Here is a 12,158-nt window from a genome sequence, read left to right on the forward strand (position 1 = left end):
CCTTTTCCTCACTCTGGATGTGTACAGTCCTTGAAGGGAGGGCAGGGGGCAACCAATAATCCTCTCAGCAATATCTCTTCCTGTCCGGACTGGATGAGCCATTGGATTGGGAGTTATGGGGAGACCTGGAGGCTTGGTCCTTCAGGAAGGTGGTAGACCATGTGTGTGAGATCATGAAAGAAAGGTTCCTACTTCGGCTGAGGGAACCCAATTTCGATGCCCCCACCTCCCAGCCCTTGCCAGCTCCTCAAACTTCTTCCGCTGCTAACCGCCAGGAAGAGGTTGATTGCGCTGCCGAACGTCAGGAGGTGTCAGTTCCCATGGCAGAGCTTCCAGCAGTCCGGAGGAGGAGGAGAAGGGCCCCTGCTACCCAGTTGCTGCCATCGCTTCTGGCCACAGAGACCGTTCCCCTGCTGCTGCCAGCTCCTTCGGCCACGGAGGCCGTTTTCTATCCACTGCCAGCACTTCTATATGTGGAGGTTAGTATGCCGGACGAGCTTGCCTTCTCTCACCTGGCTACCGGCCTCCTCTGTGTCTGGGCAGCAGTAGTGACTGAACTTTCCCCTGCGGCAGTCGCTGACCATGATCTCTCCCCTGTGGCCTCCGCCGACCCTGAACTCTTCCATGTGGCAGTTCCTGACCTCTCTCCATCAGCCGTTACCCAGCCGTTATTTATGTCATGACTGTTTGATAGTTTATGGTGCTGTTTTAGTGAACAGTTTGATATATTCAGATGAAATGTGTTGGGTGTTTATGTTTATTGAGACGAGGAGGAGTGCATGGCCACACCATGATGGAGCACGGCCGGCGCTGAATCAGCTGATCAGCAGGAGAGCGAGATAAGGGGTGGCCAAAGACACCGGTTCAAGAGAGACACACATGGTCATGTTGCATGTGTGTCTGTTTATGTTTGTTTAAGTTCATTGTTTAAGTTATGCATTAAAAGTTTATTTAGATTGTTCTGCTGGTTCCCTCCACCTCCTTGCCCAATGTGAGGGAGGAGGGATGCGTTGTCGCAGAGTCCTTGCCGCTACCATCCGCCAGGGGAGCAGCCGTGGCAGACTGCCTGGGGACGGAGAGGTCGCTGCTGACTGGCGAGAGTCGGAGGAACTGCGGCCGTTTGTCGAAAAGGGGAGGAGCGGTTTGTCCACCAGGGGACGGGTGACTCGCTGCTGTCCGCCAGGGGAGCGGTGGAGCGGTTGAGCCGACGAGGAAGTAGTTCTCTATCTCTCTCTGTGCGTCTCCGCTCACCCCTTCCCTCTCCACATGGCCCCCCTTGTCTCTCCCCACAGGTTCACAGGAGGTGGGGTGGGCCACCGGCTGACAGAACGGCAGCGTTCTGGCCTGAATCGGCAGGAGTGGGACAAGGAAGAGGCCATGGCCGGGCTGTGATGGAGCATGGCCGGCAGTGAATCAGCTGATCAGCGGGAGAGCGAGATTAGGGCTGGCCAGATGCGCTGGTTCGAAAGAGAGAGACACACACACAAGGCCACGCACATTTTTTTATGTTGGTTTTACCATTAAACTTTATTTTTACTGTTCAGCTGGTTTCCGCCTCCTCCTTGTCCATCCTTTATGTTACAGTGTTAACCCTGAAATCTAGTTTTATAATGTTGTGTGGAGTTTGTTTATGACCACTTAAACGTTTACGGATTGGACCCATTCACTTCCATTGTAAGTGCCTCACGGGAACCCAGATAATTTATTTATTTAAAAAAAAATTATAATATTTTTATTCCACAGATGCTGTCGATTGAGTTTAACTTGTATTGAACCTGGAATATTCTTTTAACAATTAGTTTTAAATGCTGTTTTGAAGCTGGACTTGGGAGGACATTTACATTTACATTTAAAAACAGTCACATGTCATCCAGCTCACCTTCCACTGAGTATGTCCTGCTTAATCTGCAGAAAATACTGGTACCTACATACAGATGAAAAAGGACAGAATTAGTCATTATAAAATTATCCTCTAGAGCCACTGGGTTAACAATACCCAATTGTACTGGTCAAGAAGACCTGTTTAAATAAGGAAATGCTTTACCATAAAATGTACTGCAGTGCGGTTAAGATTCAGAAGACAATTACATGTACATTTTCACTTTTTTCATTTAGCAAATGCTAAATGAAAATGATTTTATCCAAATAAAAAAAAACATTGAAATGAGAGAAATAAAAACAGAGGCAATTAATCAGAGAAAACAATACAAGTAATGCAACATATACAATTTATATACGTATAAGAACACTACAATGCTTAGAAGAGTCTAACTAATGACCCTATAACAACAACTGAAAGTGTCATTTTGCATTATTATGTGACTAAAAATGTCGGACTGCAAACTGAGATTAAAATGAAAGCAAGTAAAGCAACAAATGGTTATGAGGTGTCTTTAGCATGTGAAATTGATTCAAATGTTATGATTCAGGCAAAAGAGATACAACATCATCGTTATCACTATGATTCACTATAAATCATTATCACTAATTCAGATGACCGACACTGTTTACACTTCAGGAAATCAACCTACAAAATGGCTTAGAATGGTTGACTGCATTTAAAACTGGAAAAGGAGAATTCATTTAAACATCCAAAAAAAATTACACTTACAATTAAAAGTATCTCTGTGCAATAAACTTGGAAATGATTAAGTATTTAGAATCAGGAAAATAAAAAAATGTAAAAAATTATTTAAAAAAAATCACATTTAACAAATTATTTTTAAAGTCTTCATAGATTGGATAAAACATATTAGTTTACTGCAAATCTGAAATATATGCACTTACCGGGTGTATTCTTCCTGAAGTTTGTTGGGGTCACTCACAAAAAATTTTACCCTGAAATTCAGATGATGCGGGGAGCCCCCTAGAATTTAAATAACCACAAAACGTGTGTAAGTACAAAAGATGTGCAAATACAAAGGAGGGGAAAGAATTATCAATATCTTATACTAAACAACAACACAGTTTAATGGCTTGTATAAGCTGACTTACTTTTTAATTGCTTCCTTATGGGTTTATTTGGATCCAGCCACCTCTATGAAATATTGAAAAAGAAAGAGAAATTGAGATAGAGAGAAGGGAAGAAAAACCCTTACTAACATGGCAACAGTCCAACACAACCTAATGCCACTCAATAATTCAATAGGCTGTTTTCTACTCTGGGCAGGCAGGGATGTACTTATCTGCCTTTACAGCACAGAGAGACAAACAGTTTGTGTTCGTTGAGTAAAAACTTCTTTAACTTTGATCCAGTTTCAACTGAATCAAAATAACAACAAAGTAATTTAAGCCAAAGATTTCTACCAGTACATGATACAGGTATAACTTGAATTCTGATAACACGCCAATGTCACAGATTTATTTATATATTTATTTTTGGGGTGTTTGCTCATCTGCATATAGTCGCTAAAATGTACTCTGCCAGATTTCAGGATAACATTTAGCAGATGATTTAATGATGTTGAAGATTAATAAAACGTGCAAATCTGCTTTTTTCAAAAGAATAGTTACTTGTGTCCATTTACTCACCCTCATATCATTCCAAACCCATATGACTTTCTTTCTTTCAAGGAATAAAAGGAGAATACCTCTAAACCTGAACTGTCCTGTGTCCTAAATTCCTAAATATGAAACTATTTCATTAATTCAGCCCATTTACAGACATGAACTTCAAATGATCTTAGCAAAACCCCCATAAATCTCTGAGGACAGATCAGCTCGGCTCCGGCCCATCTTTGAGTATGACCTTTCAACTCACCGGGCTATCAGAGGAATCGTTGGCCAGGTGCAACCCAAAATAGTCTCTCTCAGTCAGCTCCAGATGCTTAAAGACAGCATCCAGCAGGATCTGACCTTGATCGTGCTTCTACAGAGGAAACATACAAAAACAAACAAACAGAAGATAGGAGTAGAGGTCGACCGATTAATCGGCCGATTTTTGGCATTTTTTACATAATCGGCATTGGCCAATTTCCAAGTATATCAAGCCGATTATTAGGCAGGCGCATCTGTGGGCAGCCTAGTGTTGTTGTGGAACACGTGTTCGACGCACGCTGCCCCTAGAGTCATTTTCCAGCAGAGTGAGCAGACCTCATCCAGTGCCTAAGGAAGGAGCTAAGTTCCTTGGAGAAAACGGTAAGGATTAAATTTGTATAACTTCTTTATATTTAATTAAAAACGTTTGATATGTTACTGCCAACTTCAAGAAAAAAACACAACAAACGCGATAGGCAACATGATGTTCGGCTACTTTGGATATTGATAGCGTAGATGAAGTTGCATTACCACAGCAGAAGGGTTGCTATCATGTCACAATAAGTAAGCAAGAATTTTGCAATTACAGACAGTGAATCTGAGACTTTTATTTGTTCTGTTTGTGTGTCTTATATTTGAGAGGGTTGTCACTCAATGCAGAGAAATAAGTAATAAAAAAGGTACCAACGCACTATAAGCTATTGAAGGACTGGCTTTGGTAAGCTCAGACGTTATCGGGTCTGCTGTCGGTACTGGAGAAATTAAGAAAATACATTTATTATTGCTATAAAGAGAAAGTTATTTTATCTCGCCAGCCATTTCTATGTATAATAATATGAAACCATTTGTCTGTGATGCAATTTAGCTATTCGCAGTCAGAGAGAGAGAGAGAGATCTCGCTCAAGCGGTGCCACAGCGAGCACAACACGAGCCCTGCTTAATGAGTGATGACAGAGGACAGAACTAAACATTCAAACATAGCCTGGTTTAGATCTGTGATATTAGTCTGATTTTATTTTAGATTTCGCCTTCCAAAGATTATAAAAAGAATATTTATACATAAGCCGCATTCTGTCTAGCACAACTTCCTTCCCTTCACAGCGGTGCACTGACATTTCTCCCTAAAACTCAAACTTAACGTCAGAATCAGCACGATCGGTGATTGTTGTAAAATGCAGTCTAGCTACTGTTGCTAAATTGCGGGACGCGTTTAATAAAAAAAAGAGCGCAAGAGATACCGTTCCCAAGGCGGTGCGCGCTCCGAAACAGTCCGCAACGAGAGTATAGGCTACTTTGGGTTTTCAGTGACAAGCTCTGAGTGAACTTAGCAGTAAACACATATGTGTGATAATTTCTGAATAATGGTCTAGACATGACCAAATTAACGTTATCAGCTGCAAAGTATTGCCATATCTCCAGAAAAGCCCAGGCCTTTGGCAGCTAGAAAAAGTCAGACATAACAGGCTGGTTTTATTGACTGTCAGATTTGTAACAGCATCCTGACAGCAGAGCTGAGGCATTACCAGAGTTTTCATTTCCCCTCATAAATTGCCCCGGGGACACAAAGACAGCATATTCTGTAAACATACCCCTGAGAAACGCAGACTGACAGTTCAAACCACGTACACTCGGTGTTGCTCAATAAACAAAACATGGCAATATTCACATCAGTGGAATGAATGACAGACCAGCTGGGTGGGAGCAGAAACTGTCTAATGCTTCTGCTGATCTGCAAATCATAAACTCATCATGTAAGGACTCTGGGACATGAACTCTAGACAAACACAGGAATATGAAGCACTAATAGAATTTACATGTTGACTTGGAAACTGAAATGAAAAATAAAATTCAAAGTTATGACAAAATGTCATATTCAAAATAATAGCAATAATAATACTAATAACAATAATTTTTATAAAAAATGGCTTTATTATTATAATTATTATTTATTACATTATTAATACATTTAAGCAATATCACAAAATCAAAAGTACTGAATATCAGCAGTGATATAGCCGTAGCAACCTAGTGACACAAGTAATCATATTTTTTTCATTCATATTTTCATTTATGCTGTGAAACTCTGTTGTGTAGCATTTTATTTGACAAAAAACTAATTATTATATTTTGTAAATGTATTAAATTGATTAAACACTGCTTTGATGATAACATAATAACATTAACACAAAACATGGAAAAAAATAAATAAAGTCTAATAAAGTTTTAATAAATCCTTTTCTGTGTGATTTCAATATAAATAAAAAAAAACTGAATAATTACTTCTTATTTTTTATTGCTTTATTTTTAAAGTTTTAATTTTACATACATTTTGTTCACACTGTCATAGTTTGATCGCATTTTTAGATTTTTGCTTTAATCATTTAAAATTTTTATTTCTGGCAGCAATTAAACGCCATACTTGGTTAAATTGAATGATGCAGTAGAACTATAGCAGCCGTTCAGTTCTTGTAAAAACAAAAATTTTAAATAAAATACACTGTTCGAAACTTTAGACAAATCCAAATAAAGTTTTTTTATTATGGTTTTGGAACCTACTAAAACGTTTTTGTGATGTAGATAGGAGCAAAGATCAGGAACTTCCTTCCCCTTCCCAAATCTCTTCGCATAGCCGCTTCATTGAGACTACGATTTTTACACTAATTAAAGCATAATTATTAGCACTAATTAAAGAGAGAGGATTGTGGTTGCCCTCGTGGATGAGTGTGTGTTTTCAGCAGATGTCTGAGCTAACAGTCATAACTGGAAGTGGAATCTGCCTGTGGTATTTCTAATTAAAGTGTAAGAGGGAGTTCGAGGAGAGGAGATTGCCTGTGCAGACATGTGGCAGCTTGTCCAGAGACTGAAGGTCTGCAGGAAGCCTTTGAGTGTTTTAAAGACATCAGACATCATCTACACAAGGCAACCAGTGAAACAGGCATTATACACAATCAAGTCATGGGTGAACACACCAAGATGTGTTAACGGAAGTGTAGCACAGACTGTACAGTGGCCCCAAAAAATATTCAAACACTTTAAAGATCACACTAAAATCAGTATGAAATCAAAATTGACTTTTTTTACTTTCTTAATACACATTCTAGGTCTTCAGTGCACATTTTTCCAAAAGACAAAAAAAGATCTTGAAATCTTTCATCAAAATGTACTAGCTTGCTCCACCATGAAAACGACTTTCTTTTTTGTCTGATGTCACCAAAGACTGATTAAGGGGTTAGTTCACCCCAAAATTTATGAAAATTTGTATTTACTCACCATCATTCCGTTCATACATTACAAGTGAATGGTGACTGAAGATGTCAGCCTCTAGCATTATGTCTAACATTGCCTTTTGTGTTCAAAAGAAGTAAGTAATTGGCAATATACACCGATCAGCCACAACATTAAAACCACCTGCATAATATTGTGCAGGCCCTCCTCGTGCTGCCAAAACAGTGCAAACCTGCATCTCAGAATAGCATTCTGAGTTACTATACTTCTAAACACAATTGTGAGAGTGGTGATCTGTTACCTTCGACTTTGTCAGTTTTAACCAGTCTGGCTATTCTCTGTTGACCTCTCTCCACAGAAATGCTGCTCACTGGATGTTTTTTGGCACCATTCTGAGTAAATTCTGGAGACTGTTGTGTGTGAAAAACCCAGGAGATCAGCAGTTACAGAACTACTCAAACCAGCCCATCTGGCACCAACAATCATCCATGCGATTATCTAATCAGTCAATCGTGTGGCAGCAATGCAGTGCATAAAACCATGCAGGTACGGGTCAGGAGCTTCAGTTAATGTTCACATCAACCATCAGAATGGGGAATTTGCTGATTTGAGTATTTCTGTAACTACTGATCTCCTGGGACTTTCACACACAACAAGCTTTAGAATTTACAATGAATGATGCCCAAAACAAAATACATCCATTGAGCGGCAGTTCAGTGGCAGAAATGCCTTGTTAATGAGAGAAGTCTACAGAGAATGGCCAGACTGGTTTGAACTGACAAAGTCTCAGATAACTCAGATAACCACTCTGTACAATTGTGGTGAGAATGCTTTCCTGTGATGCTGGTTGAGGCTGTTATGGAAGCATGACAACAACAAACTCTGCAACACAAATAACAGCCTTCCTTTTTTCAACACCTTGCCCCCTCCTGATTATTTGCCTCTGGTCCTCCTCCTTTTCTTCCATTAGACCTTGTGCTTCCATTCATATGTGCCCTTTACTCATCAAGGGTCCGCTGTGCTGCCGGACTATCTAGGTCACGAGAGGTTTGGCACAGAAATGTACAAGGCCAGAGAGAGAGTGAATACATTTGATCAATGGGGCTGTTACATGAGGACTGGCTTTCCTGGAAATGTTGGTTACAAATCAAAGTGCACCATGACGGACAAACTCCAAGTATGGCTTGATTCATTTAACAGATTAGTGGTTCAAGAGAGTCATGTTGGGGCATTGCAGTGTCATTGGTTTATCTCTCCCTTTAATTAATATATGAAAAGAATTCCTCATACACAGGAAATTCCATTGGGTAATATAATTGATGGGAAAGGTCATGATAATGACAGAGATTACAAGTTGGGAAAACATTATTGAGTAACAAGTATGATTCTTGTAAGAGCTCATTTATTTGCATCAGCATATACGAGTAAACATCAATTCAACGTTGGCAGTAGGGAGGGTTCATGATGGTCGACTAGAGATTAGTGAGGTAGACTAGTTTATCCAAATGTTCTCTTGCTCTTTATAATCAACCCCTTTAAACCACCACTGCTATAGCCATACATATTCAGACAGACGTCTTCGGTCATTTGCGTTGAGTCTCGCACCGTTTACCATCCCCTGTGGCATGACCGGAAGTATGTTGCATCAGTACCGTGGAAGACCTGGGGTTCGGATCCCGCATAGAAACTATGGATGTGCACAAATAATTGACGAAACACATACTAATCAATTAAATTCCTCTAAATCTCACACCAAATCTAACTGTTCCAATTGAGTCCACTAGGAAGTGTGTAAATCATTCACTTGTTGCTGTGTGTTGTATTGAAGAGACAATAATAAAATATGTTTCTAACTTTACAGAGATCGTGACAATACAGTGTTTCTTGTCTCCATGTAAACCTCCATTCTTATGTTAAGTTGAAGTCAGTAGTTACAGCTTAGCCAAATACCTTTAAACTCAGTTTTTCACAATTCATGACATTTAATCATAGAAACATTCCCTGCCTTTGGTCAGTTACTTATTTCAGCTTTTATTTCTTTAATCAAATTCCCAGTGAATCAGAAGTTTATATGCACTTTGTTAGTATTTGGTAGCATTGCCTTTAAATGGTTTAACTTGGGTCAAATATTTTGGGTAGCCTTCCAAAAGCTTCTCGCAATAAGTTGTTGGAACTGGTGTAACTGAGTCAAGTTTGCAGGCCTCCTTGTTCGCACAAGCTTTTTAAGGTCTGCCCTCAAATTCCCTATTGGACTGAGGTCAGGGCTTTGTGATGGCCACTATAATACCTTGGCTTTGTTGTCCTTAAGCCATTTTGCCACAACTCTGGTGGTATGCTTGGGGTTATTGTGCATTTGGAAGACTAACTGCGACCAAGCTTTAACTTCCTGGCTGATGTCTTGAGATTTTGCTTCAATATATCCACATAATTTTCCTTCCTCATGATGCCATCTATTTTGTGAAGTGCACCAATCCCTCCTGCAGCAAAGCACCCCCACAACATGATGCTGCCATCCCCATGCTTCATGGTCAGGATGGTGTTCTTCAGCTTGAAAGCCTCACCCTTTTTCCTCCAAACATAACAATGATCATTATGGCCAAACATTTAAATTTTTGTTTCATCAGACCAGTGAACATTTCTCCAAAAAGTAAGATCTTTGTCACCATGTGCACTTGCAAACTGTAGTCTGGCTGAGCAGCCTTTCAGGTTATTCTTGGATTGATTTGCACTTTTTGCACGAAAATATGTTCATCTCTTGGAGACAGAATGGTCTCCTTCCTGAGTGGTATGATGGCTGCGTAGTCCCATGGTATTTATACTTGTGTGCTATTGTTTGTACAGATTAATGTGGTACATTCAGGCATTTGGAAATAGCTCCCAAGGATGAACCTTTTTTTTGAAAAAGATGAAAGCTTTTTTTCTGAGGTATTGGCTGATTTATTTTGATTTTCCTATGATGTCCAGCAAAGAGGCACTGTGTTTGAAGGTAGGCCTTAAAATACATCCACAGGTATACCTCCAATTCAGTACACCTCCTATCAGAAACTAATTGCCTAAAGGCTTGACATCATTTTCTGGAATTTTCCAAGCTGCTTAGAGGCACAGTTAACTTAGTGTATGAAAACTTGGCATCCAATGGAATTTTTATATAGTCAATTAAAAGTTAAACAATCTTTCTATAAACAATTGTTGGAAAACATCACTTGTGCCTTGCACAAAGTAGATGTACTAAATGACTTGCCAAAACTACAGTTTGCTAATATAAAATTTGTGGCGTGGTTAAAAAATGTGTTTTATTGACGTAAGTGTACGTAAACTTCTGACTTCAACTGTACCTGCATAACCTTTATTTATTTCTTTATTTCCAAAAGCAATGGTTCATAAAGTATGCTGAAAGTGAGATTTGTGTGTCTGTTTACTATGCACCGCTAAGAAAGAGAGAATGCTCTCTGACAAGAACAGGGAGAATACTGCGTTTTTTATTTTGTCAACATGAAACAAGATGCAGGTTTGGTGCAAAGTTGAAGCAGCATTTTACCAGCAGCTTTCTGCTCTCTGCTAGTAGTGTAAAGTTTATGGAGGTGTATCAGATGCTGCAGAGTACTGTCAGTGTCAGCACCTGATGTTTTATGTGGTTTAGAACACTCGAATGCAAAATTACTAGAAAATTCCTATCCCTAGTTGAAACCAGGAAGTAACTGCGCAATTCGGTGGTAGCATTTTTTTTTCCTCTGACATTAAATTATTTCTCCACTAATAGTAAGGTTAAAGTTTTGGGGGTACAGTTTATAAATTAAGCAATCTTCTTCACTGTATTACAGCCTGTAAAGCTTAAAACAACTCACTTCACAAATTGTATTGGCACCCAGGGGCGATTCTAGGGTCAGAGCTTTAGGGGTGCTGAGCACCCAATGAGCCCCACTGCCACCACACACCCTCTTTTCACACAAAAACAAAAAATATGTCTATTGAAAAATAACTTTATCATTTTAACATTGGTTCAACTAACTCCAAAATCCAGATTTGTTTTTTGTTTTTTGTAGACTTTTTCAGAGCACCAGCTTAATTGTGAGAGTTCACACAGACAGCCCCCTGTAGCAAACACAAAACCTTCTTCACTCAGCTGGTTTTCCTGACCGTTAACTCCATGTGCCTCCTTTTGTATCAACAGTCATCAGATTGGTTAGATTAGATTCAACATTATTGTCATTGAACAAAATAACAGGTACTTGGACAACAAAATGTAATTCATCTTCTGTAAATTATTTACAAAAAATGGTTCATGAAAGGCTCTTTTTTGTGTGCCAAACTGAGTATGAGGGTATTGAGACAGCTTTAACTGTTTAGGACCAGTGTCCTTATCCCCTAAGTCTGAACAGCTCTCTTCTGCCTCTGCTGCTTTGGCTTGGTGGTCTCTACGTTGCACTCCCTCTGTCTCTTCATTTATTTCACTAGTCAATTCCCTCTCATCCCTTATGGACTCTCCCTGTTGTTTTCCTCCTCCTTTATTATGAAAAAATGTGGTGTAAAATAATGTTACAAAAAGTAAATGTAATATAATCTACTTAATACCAATAAGTTAGTATAGGAGTATGAGTAGTTACTGTTTTGTAAGTAATTTGATACAACAACAGATAGCTGGTTTGCATTCTCTGTTACTTTAGCATAACACTTTTCAGAAGAACAAAAAAAAACAAAAAACCAGGGGTCATTATGGACTGTCCCTAGTCTCTCACCTGAATCTGTCTTTTTTCTTTTAAAGAACTGTCGTATGTCCATTGCTCACTGGCAGGCCACACACACACACACACACACACACACACACACACACACACACACACACAAACACAAACACAAACACAAACACACACACACACACACACAGAGAGAGAGAGAGTGTAATGCTAGGAGTTCAGGATTTAAGCCTGGTTCAGGTTAAATCCTCTGTGTGTGAGGAATGAATATAAACAGAATATATACAGCAAAAGAAAAACATTAAACTTTTATTGTCTAGTTTGATAGTCAGCCACAACTGAAAAATAACAGATATAAATATAGGAATGAATAACAATTCATTTAAAAAGCCACAGTGAGTGTTTTCACACATACTGGTGGTATACAGTGATATGTTTGTTTTCACTCTGGTCCAAACGCCAGGGCTTCATGTTTCCATGACG

General features: G+C 39.3%; 1 protein-coding gene across 1 annotated transcript in view; it reads right to left on the reverse strand.

Annotated features, from left to right (window-relative positions):
- LOC127655074 (tyrosine-protein phosphatase non-receptor type 4-like) overlaps positions 1 to 12,158 on the reverse strand; it is a 111,704-nt gene that overhangs the window by 36,746 nt on the left and 62,800 nt on the right. The window contains 4 exon segments of the mRNA XM_052142681.1: positions 1,880 to 1,924; positions 2,788 to 2,866; positions 2,995 to 3,037; positions 3,761 to 3,868. Coding sequence (XP_051998641.1) covers positions 1,880 to 1,924; positions 2,788 to 2,866; positions 2,995 to 3,037; positions 3,761 to 3,868 — 275 coding nt within the window.

This window comes from Xyrauchen texanus, chromosome 14, assembly GCF_025860055.1.
Source record: "Xyrauchen texanus isolate HMW12.3.18 chromosome 14, RBS_HiC_50CHRs, whole genome shotgun sequence".
NCBI classification, from domain to species: Eukaryota; Metazoa; Chordata; class Actinopteri; order Cypriniformes; family Catostomidae; genus Xyrauchen; species Xyrauchen texanus.